Below are 14,048 nucleotides of genomic sequence, written 5' to 3'. Positions count from 1 at the left end.
TCTCGAACTCCTGACCTCCAGTGATCTGCCCGCCTTGGCCTCCCAAAGTGTTAGGATTACAGGCGTGAGCCACTGCATCCGGCCTCTGTGTTTCATAGAGAACGGTCTCTGGTAGAAGCAAGACCTTTCCTGGGTCACAGGGAACTTAGGGTCTGATGGGGAGCCGGGGCACATACAGACACTTCCCAGAGAGCCAGGACAGACACCTTGCCATTTTTGCCCATTTAGGGCAGCAGTCGAGGGAGTGATTGCAGTGAGGCAGGATTCATCTGGACCAGCTCCTCAAGAGGCAGATCTCCTAGAAAGCGGGGCAGGGCAGGGCAGAGGTGGGCAGGGGAGAGAACGGAGCCCCGCTCTCCACAGTGGGGCGAGGGAGCTGAGGACTTCAGCCAGAGTGAGGAGGGAGCAGAGGGAAACGCAGTCATGTTCCTGACGAGGCAGGGGGTTCTCAAGCCCATGCGGGGATATCTGGGTTTGTTTGGATAGTGGGGCAAAAAGGTCCCTGTAGATTTCTGGAGCAGGGTTCTTTTATACCCTTGTGTCGGCTCACGATGTCCGGGAATTGCTATTCCTCAAGCTCTCTCTTTAGAGCCTGTTTCTGGCCAGACGTGGTGGCTCATGCCTATAATCCTAGCACTTTGGGAGGCCAAGACTGGCGGATCACTTGAAGTCAGGAGTCTGAAACCAGCCTGGCCAATGTGGCCCATCTCTACTAAAAATACAAAAATTAGCCAGGTGTGGTGGCGGACGCCTGTAGTCCCAGCTACTTGGGAGGCTGAGGCAGGAGAATCACTTGAACCCAGGAGGCAGAGGTTGCAGTGAGCTGAGATCGTGCCATTGCACTCCAGCCTGGGTGACAGAGCGAGACTCCATTTCAAAAAAAAAAAAAAAAGCCGGGCATGGTGGCTCACGCCTGTAATCCCAGCACTTTGGGAGGCTGAGGCAGGCAGATCACAAGGTCAGGGGATCAAGACCACCCTGGCCAACACGGTGAAACCCCGTCTCTACTAAAAATACAAAAAATTAGCTGGGCATGGTGGCAGGCGCCTGTAGTCCCAGCTACTCTGGAGGCTGAGGCAGGAGAATGGTGTGAACCTGGGAGGTGGAGCTTGCAGTGATCCGAGATGGTGCCACTGCACTCCAGCCTGGGCGACAGAGCTAGACTCCGTCTCAAAAAAAAAAAAAAGAACCTATTTCTTTGCCCAGGACCAGAGGAGCTCTCGCATCCCGTGACCTCCAGACAAGGAGCCACCAGATGGATGGGAGCCCCCTACTCCCTTCTTAAAACACCACTCTCTCATCACTAATCTCAGCCCTTGCCCTTGAAATAAACCTTAGCTGCCCTAAACTCCTGGTCTCTGCTCCTTTCTTATGTCTCCGCTGTTGTCTGGGGTGGTGTGGAAGGGGTGACTGCAGCCCACAGCTTTGGGAAATGGGATGGAGGAGGCCCAGCAGGTGGAAAGGGGATGCTCTGAGGCAGGTCCTAGTCTTGAGGTTTTGCTAGAATTAGGTTCTGCTGGAGGCTGGGGGACTTGGGATAGAGAACATTGTATGCTCTGGGACAGGGAGAGTTGGTTAGTGCCTCTCTCTCTCCCTGTGTTTCCAAAAATGGTTTTCTGGTGTCCCTAAAGACTCCCAGCTCCTCCTGTTCCAAACCTTATTCACAGTGACATGCTGAAGGCTGAGAAAGGGCAGTAGCAGGAGGAGGGGTGGGTGAGCGTGCCCAGGCTCTCTGCTAACCTGCTGACCGCCTTTCATCCACAGAACAAAGTCCCACCCCCCAGCACCCGAGCCCTTCTCTACTTCAGCCGACTCTGGGAGGTAGGAGAATTCTTGCTGTTTGAAGAATGGGGTCGTGGCCCTCCCGATGCCCCAAGCCTCCCTCAAGGCAGCCACCCTCTGCTCCCACCATCTGTCTCCAAACTCCCCCTCTTTTCATTTTTGAGACAGCTCATCCAAGTCTTATCGCCCAGATCTTATCACCAATACCATCTCAAGTGCTGACACCCTCAATCTCCCACGTGCTTACCTTCCTCCAACCCCAAACCACACCCAAAAGCTCCTTCCTACCTGAGATCTGGAAACTACCCCAATTTGCTGCACAGACCACCCGCTGGGTTCTGCCTCCCCAGCCGACTCTGCCCTCCTTCTCCCTGCAGGATTTCAAACACAACACTCCTTTCCTCAACTGGAAAGCAATAATTGAGGTAAGGGGGGCAGGACTTCTCAGCTCTGGGACACAGGGTTCGGGGCCCTGGGCGAGCCGCTGACCCAGGTGTCTGTCCCAGTTTCTTCCCCTCCCTTCCCGCTTTCCCAGGCTTTGTGCAATCCCAAGTGGGGGCGGGGTGAGAGGGAGAAGCTGTGAGTCACTGAGGAGCAGGGTGAGGATAAAAGCCAAGGCCAAGAGCTGGGGCTTCCACAAGCACATGAACATGAAGCTGGTCACTGCCTCTGCTCTGCTCCTGCTCCTGCTGGGCCTGGCCTGGACTCAGGGGACCCACGGCTGGGTGGGTACCGCAGGGTGCGCAGGTGCGGGGAGAACGCGTTGTGGGGAAGAAGGGGCCTAGGCTGGGGCATGGGGAGGACAGCTGAGGGGGAATGGGAGGGTGGTATGCAGGGGTCAGGTCCCTGTCTAGTGGAGGCAGCTGCTGAGGGTCTGAAGACCTGGGTCAGGGAGGATGGGCTGGACCTCTGGACCGTGCCAAAGACCACACTCCCACTGTGCATGGCCAGTAGCCTTTGAGAAACAGGACCCGTGGGCACTGAGGTAAGGGCTGCCTGCTCCCGCATCTACATGTGCCAAGTACATGAGGCTGGACAGGTGGGGCCCTGCGAAGGGGGAGGTCGACTTCAGCTGAGTGCGGTCATGCATGCGTGTGTGAACAGGGTGGCAGGTCGTCTGATGTTTCACGAAGAAGCAGGATGCTGATCTCTAATTGTAACTAATTTAATTTTTAAGTGGACCAAGCAAAAAATATCTGGAGGCCCATGGTCAACCAGTTTGTGACCTCAGGGTTAGGGCTTGCAGTGGGGTTTAGGTTCAAGGTCAGGTATGGATAAGGCAGAGTTAATGCTGGAGTCAGAACTTCACTGTCACTTTGTGTGTGTGTGTGGCGGGGCAGAGGGTCCAAGTGGAGAAGCCGTGAGTTTCTCCACTGTGCTGGGACTGGGCGGGGGGGTGTCTGGCGCATCTGCAGTGTCTTAAGTTGCTTTATCTGTTTTCTCGTATTTCTCTTTTTTTGCTTCCTGCAGCCCAGAGCTAACCTAAGCACGCAGCTTCCGCAGATAACAACCCCTCCTTCAAGCACCCTGTGGGCATGGCATCGGTGTGCAGGGACTAAGGGCCTACGGGCATAGCAGCAGGACTTGGTGCAGGCAGAAGGCGAGCTGGGCTGCGGTGCCTGGGTCTGCCCCAGAGGAGCCTGCGTGGCTGCAGCTCACTGGTTCTCACTGTTCAGCTCAGTCTCAGGCTGGAGCTGCCAACTCTCCCAGGGCATGGGTGGGGAAGGAGTTGCCAAACCTGGTTCTCTCCCTGGCTCCCAACGCTGAGTGTGGAAATCTGTCTTCTATCTATCTGGGCCAACAGCTTCTCCAGGCTCACTGCCTTCTCTATAGGTAGCACGTGGAAAGGGTGGGGTGAGGGAGAAACTGGGGCTCCAGAAGCCCGGCAAGGCCCGCACGACTGCGGAGGCAAGAACTGTGGCCTCTTCTTCCTTTCAGGGTGCGGACGCGTCATCACTGCAGAAACGTGCAGGCGGCGCCGATCAGGTGAGTCTCTGTCTCTGTCCTCAGGTTCCCCTGCAGGGCCCTTGGTCCCCCTTGGCCTTGCTCCCAGGTCTGGGCAATCTGAAATTCTCTTTGCCCCCCCCTCCCCCATTCAATGGCATTCTCAGCCAGGTGCAGGCTGGTAGGAGGTGGCAGCTGTAACTTCCAAGGTGAGACATCTACCACGGACCTACCGGGTTAGGTCCTGGAGCTTCTTTTCTTGGTCTCCTACCCTCACTTCCCAAGTAACACTTGAAGAGTTGGGAGAGGTCTTGAGGGCAGGGGGAGGAGGAGGAGAAGGTGGTGGCCATTTGGGCTAGGACAGTAAAGGCAGGTGAGGGTGTGGGCCCTGGCTGGCTGGAGGAGAATCTATAAAAGAAAACACGTGACACGAGGGGAGAAGGCAGGCGTTTTAAGAAAGATTCGGTCCAGGCAGGAAGGTGGGATGTTTGTTCCAGAGCAAAATGGCCTTCTTCCGTCTGTTCTAACCCCCACGCCCACTTCTTCCACAGAACTACAATTATAACCAGCATGCGTATCCCACTGCCTATGGTGGGCAGTACTCCGTCAAGACCCCTGCAAAGGTGAGACCGCAACCGCCCTGTCTTTCCACTGGGGGCTCTGCATGGGGGATGGGGAGAGAGGCTTTCACTGCCCGGGTCCTCTCAATTGGTTGCCTGAGTCTGGATCCCGCTCTCTTTGAGTCCAGGCCTCCCCACCCTTTTGCAAGGGAGACTCAGGTTCCCTGAGACAGTTTGGAAGTGAAAGGCAGGAGGGTTCAATGCTCCTCACACACACCCAGTCAGAAAAGGTTAAAAAGGAGCAGCAGCAACAGAGAAAACTGAACCAACACCCTCTCCAAGAAGAATATAGGCTCTAAAAACTCATGACACCGGCCGGGCGCAGTGCCTCACGCCTGTAATCCCAGCACTTTGCGAGGCCAAGGCGGGTGGATCACGAGGTCAGGAGTTCAAGACTGCCTGGCCGACATGGTGAAACCCCGTCTCTACTAAAAACACAAAACTTAGCCGGGCATGGTGGTGTGCACCTGTAGACCCAGCTATTTGGCAGGCTGAGGCAGGATAATTGCTTGAATCCAGGAAGTGGAGGTTGCAGTGAGTTGAGATTGCGCCACTGCACTCCAGCCTGAGCAACAGAGCAAGACTCTGTCTTGAAAAAAAAAAAATCATGACACCTGCAAAACACACGAGCAGCTCTTCCTCACAGGCTCCCTCTGTGGACCTTTTTTGGAGAAGACGGAATGGAGGGCAAGGAAAACAGACTAGCGCTTAGGGGCCAGCCAGGGAATGGATGGTTGGTGGGAAAATGGATGCTTTATTCCACAAAGGAAATGAAAGGAAAAAATACGTGAAAATGTGGTTTCATTCTGTTGCAATGAAGGCAATCTCATAACATCAGTAAATGAATATGCTAAGTACAAATTCGGCTGACAGAGCGACAGCAGGCTGGGTATTTCCATCTCTCACGACAATAAAGTCCTCGCCCTTGAGGAGTGGACCTTCCACTGAGAGAAACTACAGGCCGGTGAGAGGAGGGACATGCCGCTTCTACTGCCTGTGGCTTCCACTCCGCCGGGTTATCTGTGGCCAAAGTCTACCCACCTGGCAGGCCGAAGGGAGGCCTGTCCTCTTTTGACCCCCTTGGTCAGTATGTGCCCAGGAATCATGTTCAATATCATCTTGGATCTAGTGCACTTAGGATGGCAAATGTGCTGTAAACCGACTCCACAGTTTGAGTGTCCACAGTCAGACTGGAAAACCTTGGTGATAGCCCTGGTGTGAGCCTGCCCTTGCCGCTAGGCCCTTCGTGAGCCTGGAGGCCATGGCAGGGTACAGGGAGGCCATGAGCCCCACATCACTTTCCTTTGATCTTTTCGCAGGGGGGAGTCTCGCCTTCTTCCTCGGTGAGTATGGGGGCCTGATCTTCATCTGGCTGGAGAGAGAAGGGGCCTGAGGCCAGAGGGTGTGGAAGGGACCCTGTGGTGACCACTCAGACTTTCTCTTTTTCTGGCAGGCTTCCCGGGTGCAACCTGGCCTGCTGCAGTGGGTGAAGTTTTGGTAGGTGAGTGTCAGAGTGGGCCACACCAGGCCACATCCTGGGAGCGGATGCACAGTCACCCCAGGGCAGGGCCAGGATCTTGGTATATCCTCAGATCTCAGTGGGCAGCGACATGAAGTCAGGTATGCTCCGTGTGGATGCTCTTAAGGTGTTAAGGCAGAGGGGAGCTCATGGTGGGGTGTGGAGAAAGACCCATAATAAAATGATCTAGGGCCGGGTGCGGTGACTCATACCTATAACCTCTGTGCTTTGTGAGGCTGGGGTGGAAGGATCACTTGAGGCTGGGAGTTTGAGACCAGACTGGGCAATATAGCAAGACCCCATCTCTAAAAAAGCAGAACAAACCACAACAAACCATTCCAGCCTGGGAAACATGGCAAAACCCCGTCTCTCCTAAAAATGCAAAAAATTAGGCAGGTGAGATGGTGCATGACTGTAATCCCAGCTACTCTGGAGGCTGAGGTGGGAGAATCACCTGAGCTTGGGAGCTTGAGGCTGTAGTGAACTGTGATTACGCCACTGCACTCCAGCCTGGGCAATCAGAACGAACCGACAAACAAACAGAAAGATTAGCCGGGCATGGTGGCACACGCCTGTCGTCCCAGCTACTTGAAGGCTGAGGTAGAACGATCGCTTGAGCCCAGGAGTTCAAAACTGCAGTGAGTTATGATCACGCCACTGCACTCTAGTCTGGGCAACAAAGGGAGACCCTGTCTCTAAAAAAAGAAAGAAAGAAAGAAAGAGAGAGACGGAGAGAAATAAAGAAACAAAGAAAGAGATAAAGGAAGAAAGAAAATGACCTAGGACCATCAGAAAGCACCCTAAGATGGGACCACATAGGCACAGCTCTGAGAAGAGAAGACAGTGTTCTAGATGGAGCACAGGGACCAGGATAGAGATATTGCAGGGGAACTGTAGAGAAAAGAGCCTCCTGGTGGAAAGGTTCAGAGGCAGGACGCAGCGAGGCTGCAGGGGCGAGAGGTGATAGCTTAGCTCGGCAGAACCACAAACTTTGTTTTAGGTGAAGCAAAAGTGAGGGGCACCACAGGTGAACAGGTTGGACAGCAAAAGAATGGTGGGCACCCAGACGCTGGGTGAAAAGATGCCCCGTTTCCACAGGCTTAGGAATGGCCACATGCTACCATTTGATTTTCTTTCTTCTAGGCAATTTCTTCCAAGCACCACCGAGGCCCCGAAAAGCACTGGTAGTCAGGGAGCTCCTCCCCTTGGCCCCCAGCCTGTACCAGCCCTGGCCCGGCTGCTGCACCTCTGTTTCCTAGGCTGGGGACCCAGCTTGTGTCTCCTTGTTTCCTCCCACTGCACTGTGGTGCTTCAGTGACCACCAGCCTCGTTGGATACACAAGCCTCTTTCTCTACCTGCTCCCTTTTGTGACCTGAAGTCACTGTGACAGTTCTCCAGGAAAGAGGAGCTTCCTACTTTTGAGTCTGTCTGTGGAAATAAAACATGAATCTTGTTTCCTTATGAGTTTCTCAAATTTTATTCTTTAATGCTATGTTGATGGCCTGGCTCAGGGAGGATGGAAGAGTGATTCAGGGGCAGCTAATCTGCCTGAAACTGGTATAAGGCACAGAGGCCGAGAGAGATGAGACCTGGGTTTTATTTCTGACAAGCAGCCTGCATCGTGCATCAGTTTCCTCATCTGTAAAAAAAAAAAAAAAAAAAAAAAAAAATCATTACCCAACCTATATCTGAATACCATTCTTTTTTTTTTTTAAGACTGAGTCTCGGCCGGGCGCAGTGGCTCAAGCCTGTAATCCCAGCACTTTGGGAGGCCGAGACGGGTGGATCACGAGGTCAGGAGATCGAGCCCATCCTGGCTAACACGGTGAAACTCCGTCTCTACTAAAAAATACAAAGAACTAGCCGGGCGAGGTGGCAGGCGCCTGTGGTCCCAGCTGCTCAGGAGGCTGAGGCAGGAGAATGGCGTAAACCCGGGAGGCGGAGCTTGCCATGAGCTGAGATCCGGCCACTGCACTCCAGCCTGGGCAACAGAGCAAGACTCTGTCTCAAAAAAAAAAAAAAAAAAAAAGACTGAGTCTCACTCTGTAGCCCAGGCTGGAGTGCAGTGGCACGATCTCGGGTCACTGCAACTTCCGTCTCCTGGGTTCATGCAATTCTCCTGCTTCAGCCTCCTGCGTAGCTAGGATTACACGCATGCGCCACCACAACTGGCTAATTTTTGTATCTTTAGTACAGACCAGGTTTCACCATGTTGGCCAGGGTGTTCTCGAACTCCTGACCTCAGGTGATCCACCCGCCTTGGCCTCCCAAAGTTGCTGGGATTACAGGCGTGAGCCCCCATACCCGGCTTGAATACTGTTCTTTTTGCACTTGAAGCAGCCACAGGTGTTTTGGTGGCCTGAAAAAGCGACAATGGAACTATTCAAGTCAGGAGGCAGGAGGAAAGAAGATGTTCAAAGCGGGAGGTCAGTCCCAGAAGGTCAGGGAGAGGGCAGGAAACAGGAGCAAGGCGCTGGTAGAGACTGTGCTTCACCACCTGGACAGGCTGCCGTGGGGATGGGGGTGTGGCTGGGGAGAGGCACTTAGGAAGTTGGGGGCACTGGATCTTAACCCAGGGCCTTATCACAGGCACCGCCCTGTGTTTCCGGGATACAGAGGCAGGGAGGCAGAACACTTCCACCCCATCACTGTACCAATGAAACAGGAGAGGCTGCGGCGCAGGCTGAGCCAGGCTTATTCCACGCTGAGGAGCCCTTGGGACGGGGCTGGGGGTCTGCAGTTGGAGCCCCCAAGCCTCACCAAGCTGGTCCAACATGTCCGGATTAAGGATCCCCCACCCCTTTGTCCCCCTGGCATCCCTGCAGGGGACAGGAAGTAAAAGGTGGACAGGAGGCGCCCTGCCAGCCTAAGTGACTCCCTCCCAGGTTGAGTTCCCTGAGGGCATGGCCCCATCTGTCTAGGTCACTTTCCACCCACAGGACAGGCACAGGGCCTCGCACAGCGGATGTATACGGGAAAGAAACCCGGCCCAAAACTGACTTGAGGAAACCAAGCTGACCCAGTCCGCCTGCCTGGGAGAAGGCTCGGCCGCTCTTCCGCTCGGCCTCCCTTCTCTCCTGGGTCCTGAAATCCTGACGCTGGTTTGTACTTGTCCTCCGGGGTTCAACGCCGTAGGAGAGCCTTGCAGTACCTCCTGGAGGCCACACGGGGGAGAGCGCGGGGCTGTGCCAGGGAGGACGCTCCATCCTCGCTGCACAGGGAGCTTCCCGGAGCGTGGGTGGGGGTGGAAACCCGCGGGGAGCTGAGGTCTCCTCAGCCCAGTCCCTGAGGCACTGGGAGACGCGCAGGTGAGCACGGTTCTTGGCTCGTGGGGTGCTCGTGGCCCAAAGAGCTGAAAGCAGCTCTTGAAAGCTTAGAGTGACACCAGAGGCAGGCTAAGGTCCCCGGGCATAAGGGGCCCTCCAACTAAGGGTGGGTACCCCTTTCTGCTTTCAGGGCTCCTCCAGTGACCTCCTGAAGCCCCAACTTCCATCTTATTCCTTAGATCCTATTCTTCTACAATGCCCAGGAAGCAGCCCCTGCTCGGAACCTACCACCAGCTTCTCATTAGCCCTGGAATAAAATCCCCATTCCTCACCACGGCTCTATGCGATGGGCCTGGCCTCCCTCTCTAAGGTCCCTCTGGGCCTACTGGCACAGGCCATCAGGGAACGTGGGCGGCTGTTACCAAGGTCTTCAGAAAGCCAGAGCTTCATCTGCTTTTAGGACTAATTTCAAATTTCCCTCTCTGGGCCACCTTTTAAGATTTGTATTTTAATAGAGATGGGATCTTGCCATGTTGCCCAGGCTTGTCTGGAATTCCTGGGCTCGAGTGATCCTCCTGCCTCAGCCTCCTAAAGTGCTGGGACTACAGGTGTGAGCCACTGCACCCGACCCTCAGGCCATCGACCAATGAAGCCCTGTCAGCATCATATGGCCCCGTTTTCTTCGCAGCACCTGTCCTTCTCTGAAGTCATCTTGTTTGTGTGTCCATTTTTTGTTGCATTATGATGTCTCCTTCGCTAGGATGTGGACTCCGTAGGGCAGGTCTTTTGTCCATCTGCAGTCCCCAGCACCAAGAGTAAGATAAATATTTACAAATTAGCCAGTGGAGAGAGGGATTGGGATTAAGTGGGACCAATCCAGGAAGACTTCCTGGGAGAGGTTTAAGCACAGGGCACATAGGGTGGGTGGCAAAGGAAGAAACCAGACCTGCTGGTGGATGAGGCTGCTTTCTTGGGTGTGACAACACTGACGAAGGCAGGAAGGGATGGGACAGGGATGCCCTGAGTTCTGCCCCCTAATACTCCACACCCCAGCCCCCTTTCTCTCCCAGGATTCCTGGCTTTCCACCTAGTGTTCGCCAAGGCCCCGAAAACCCAGTGTCTATCTCTTGGAATCCCCACTCCCTCCCTAGACCCAAGAGGCTGGCTACCAGGCCCTAGGTGTGTCTCACAATGGGGCAATCGGGGCTGGGCCTCGCCTCCTACCCACACTCAAGTTCTGGCAGATTTGGGGTGGGGTGGGGGCAGGCCTGTGGGAAAACAGGGGTTTACTGGTATTCTCCGTGAGGGAGCTAGGAAGTCAAGCCGACCTGGACATGTGATGTTGCAGAGCCAGTCTCTGCGGCTGCCTGACTCCATTAACCCTCCGTGATTCATCCAAAGCTGAGCTGCATATCGGGCAGATTTTCCTGCCACCCATCACCTGAACTGCTGGGACCCTCTCCCAGGGAGGACCCCCTGCCTCTGTCTTCCCCCATCTGCCCAACCCAACTCAGGGACACAAACTACTGAGGCAGCGTCGATGGAGGAAGCGGGAGGAGTCTGGAGAGAGACACTGGCTTCTAAAGCTAGCACAGCAAAAATCATGTCAAGATGGAACTAGCTGGGCGCTGTGGCTCACTCCTGTGATCCCAGCACTTTGGGAGGCCGAAGCGGGGGGATCACTTGAGATTAGGAGTTTGAGACCATCCTGGCCAACATGGTGAAACCCCATCTCTGCTAAAAATACAAAAATTAACTGGGTGTGGTGGTGCATGCCTATAACCCCAGCTACTTGGGAGACTGAGACAGGAAATCACTTAAACCTGGGAGGTGGAGGTTGCAGTGAGCCGAGATCATACCACTGCACTCCAGACTGGGTGACAGAGCAAGATTCTGTCTCAAAAACAAAAAATGAACAAACAAACAAAACCCCAAAAAATTACCCTCAGAAAATCTACCAGGAAGGTGCCAAGTGGAAACAAATCATGAGTCCAACACAGACAGCTTTTTTGTCCAGCATAGGAACAGAATTTCTTTGGTTGAGCACACAGAGTAGTTGGCCTATGTTTAGAGGCACGATACAAAAAGTACCTAGTTTTAAACACCAGAATGTTGAACACTAGAGCCAGAACCAGAACCCTGTCTGTAAACACATACTTGGTGTGGCAAGATGATTATAATACTGGAGGCATCTGGAAATTGAGGCAATCACAGGTTCATTCGGGGACTGATGCCACTAACCTTAGTTCTTCGTTTTCATTTTGTCAAGAGCGTGCAGTTTGATTTATTTAAATGAATGCACCTATGCTTGGGGCTGCCACCTCTGATGGTGCAGGCTATGCATCAGAAAGGACACTGTAAAAGGGACCTGCGGGGGTTTGATGCCATCTGCCCCCCACTCTCAGGGCATAGGTCTAATTCACACAGGGTGTTACAAGGGCGGTAACACAGCCTGTCCAGCATAGAGAGGAGCAATACAGGTTCAGGCTCTGGAAGCCCAGCGTTCTAATGCTGGTCCTGCCACATTCTGGCTGTGTGACCTGGGGTGAGTTATTTAACCTCTATATGCTGTGGTTCCCCCGCCTATAGAATGTGAGTAATTATAGTACCCACCTGTGTCAGAATCACTGGGACATTTCAATGAGATCACGTATTTGGAGCACTTAGTACAAGGTCTGCCACATAGTAAGCCTCAGTAACTCAGCTAACATTCTTATCAATACCGTGAGGTGGAGAGGAAAATATAGGGAGGGCAATTTATCGTCAAAGGACAATCACAGACTAGACTCTAGAGCCAAACAGAAGACGGCGATGGATTGTTTGATGCTCTAGATCACCCAGCCCAAAACTGGCACTGGGTCCCCCCCACCCGTCTATCAAATCATAGCTGATTACCCAACATCAGTTCTCTTTTGTCTGATTCTTCGCTCCTGGAGTTGACCCTATGCGGATGGAATGGTGGCTAATGAGCTTTTTCAATCACTGTTCGTTAATTAGTAAGATTCATTACACAGAACTTGTGTCCTCCAGAAAACCTTTTGGGAGGTGCCCCACCCACCTCAGTCATTCTCTAACTCGTCCCTTCCAGGGGCACCAACTCTGTGACATCTACTACTGCATGGCCATCTGGGCTAAGGGAGTGTTCTCCGAGCAGTGCTCCCTCAGGTAGCTCTGCGAAGGGGAAGCTGCCATTATAAAATCAGAGGAGGCTGAAGAGGGCCAGGATGTCTGACACTGGGGTGTGGGGGCAGCGTGAGGATGGAGCCGAGGTGCCCAGCTTCTGGGGTTCATAAAGGTTGTTCATGGACGCCGTCCAGCCCTCCCACCCAGGGCCACTGCCACCGTGCATTGCATCAGGTTGGGTTGATAAGGTCTTGCTTTGCCCTGGCAGCGCCGGTCCATGTCCCAGCCCCTCCCTGTTACAGCAGGAGCCGGTCTGGCCACCTGAACTTCACTGTGGAGAAGGCTGCTTGACTAGGACGTTGTGTCACAGTGAGGTGATCCAACTTCCAATCCGGGGGTGGGGCGAGGTGGGTTAGGGCAACGACATGGAGCGGGCACTCCAGGTTCAGGGTACCTGGATCCCATCTCCAACTGGGCACCCTAAGACCTGTTTTTTGTTTCCCTGTTCCTTGTCGTCTTAGCTCAAGACAGTCATTTCTCTGAAGACCCAAGAGTAAAAGACGGGCAGTTGGAAAATGGAAAGGTTCAGCCCCATGGAAGAAAAATGTACACTGTGGCAGAAGGATGCTTGAATACTAAGTCTAACATATCCAATCTGACTAATGCTGACACCACCTGGATTCTGTGTGAGCCATGGTACTAGGGGGATGTAAAGCTGATCAAGATACAGCTCCTGACCTCAGGGAACTTGATATTCTGAAAGGGAAACAAGGCGAGAACATGACTTACTTAGATACAAAGCCAGAGACATACAAACAAATGAATATGGGAATTCTGTGAAAGGAAAGGTGTGGAGACAGGGACTGGGCATGGCAGGAAAAATCCGGGAAGCTTCATCCAAGAAGAGTGCTGGGTTCTGAGAACTGGAGATGAGAGAAGGCCATGTTAGGAATAAGGAACAGCATGGCCAGATTCTTGGAAGAGGGAAAAAGAAGGATACAGTTGGTAGGGAGTCCAATTTGGTCAGAATGTGAGGTATGTACAAAGAGAGTAATGGAAGAAGTTATAAAGGTGGGTTGAGTTCAGAGCATGGACCGTCTTCACTGCCAAGCTAAAGAGTTTACGTATTTTTGGTAGGGTGAAAAAACGGCCTGAATTAGTGTGGAGCACGGTCTCATATCTGTAATCCCAGCACTTTGGGAGGTCAAGGCAGGCGGACCACTTGAGTCCAGGAGTTTGAGGCCAGCTTGGGCAACATGGCGAGACATCTTCATCTCTACAAGAAAATTAAAAAAAAAACTCCAACGTCTCTACAAGAAAATAAAAAAATTAACTGGGTGAGGTGATGCGTGCCTCTAGTCCCAGCTACTAGGGAGGCTGAGGTGGGAGGATTGCTTGAGCCTGGGAGGTCAAGGCTGCAGTGAGCCACGATCACCTCATTCTACTCCAGTCTGGGCAACAAGTGAGAGCCTGTCTTTAAAAAAAAAAAAAAAAAAAAAAAAAAGGAAAAAAAAAAGCCTGAATTCTAAGAGAGGAATAGGGATATAAGGAAAAGAGACAAAGACAAAAGGAGAGGTTGCTTGGGTACCACTGCCAATCCCTCGGAGGGACAGGTCCAACCTGTCTCTGTCCCAGCCCCATCTGCATGAAGAGACCCATTGCAGTCTCACCTTCCACGTGCCTGGGGCAGAATGCGAATTGAGAAATCCAAGGCAAATGAAGAACAGTCCATGCCTCCCCCTCCCAGAGCCCCGGGGGTGGGCGACAGGCTCTGAGGATGAGTCAGTGGGGTG

The 14,048-nt window shown here is 53.3% G+C and overlaps 1 protein-coding gene across 6 annotated transcripts in view; it reads left to right on the top strand.

The window, feature by feature from the left end:
- The window catches only part of DMKN (dermokine), a 16,764-nt gene extending 9,437 nt beyond the window's left edge, over positions 1-7,327 (top strand). For 4 of the 6 annotated variants that reach the window (XM_011948079.1, XM_011948070.1, XM_011948061.1 and 1 more), the window contains one exon: positions 1,207-1,344. In XM_011948079.1, coding sequence (XP_011803469.1) covers positions 1,207-1,233 — 27 coding nt within the window. In that variant the 3' untranslated portion in view covers positions 1,234-1,344. Of the gene's footprint in view, positions 1-1,206; positions 1,345-1,764; positions 1,822-2,159; positions 2,208-2,419; positions 2,508-3,720; positions 3,769-4,277; positions 4,350-5,665; positions 5,690-5,799; positions 5,848-7,008 lie in introns of those variants that run through there. The other 2 variants (XM_011948044.1, XM_011948089.1) reach the window with 2 other exon arrangements.
- Positions 7,328-14,048: the final 6,721 nt, after the last annotated feature.

This window comes from Colobus angolensis, unplaced genomic scaffold (genome assembly GCF_000951035.1).
Source record: "Colobus angolensis palliatus isolate OR3802 unplaced genomic scaffold, Cang.pa_1.0 Scaffold107, whole genome shotgun sequence".
Lineage (NCBI taxonomy): Eukaryota > Metazoa > Chordata > Mammalia > Primates > Cercopithecidae > Colobus > Colobus angolensis.
The sequence above is the reverse complement of the archived record's forward strand: the minus strand, read 5'-3'. Positions and strand labels throughout refer to the sequence as shown.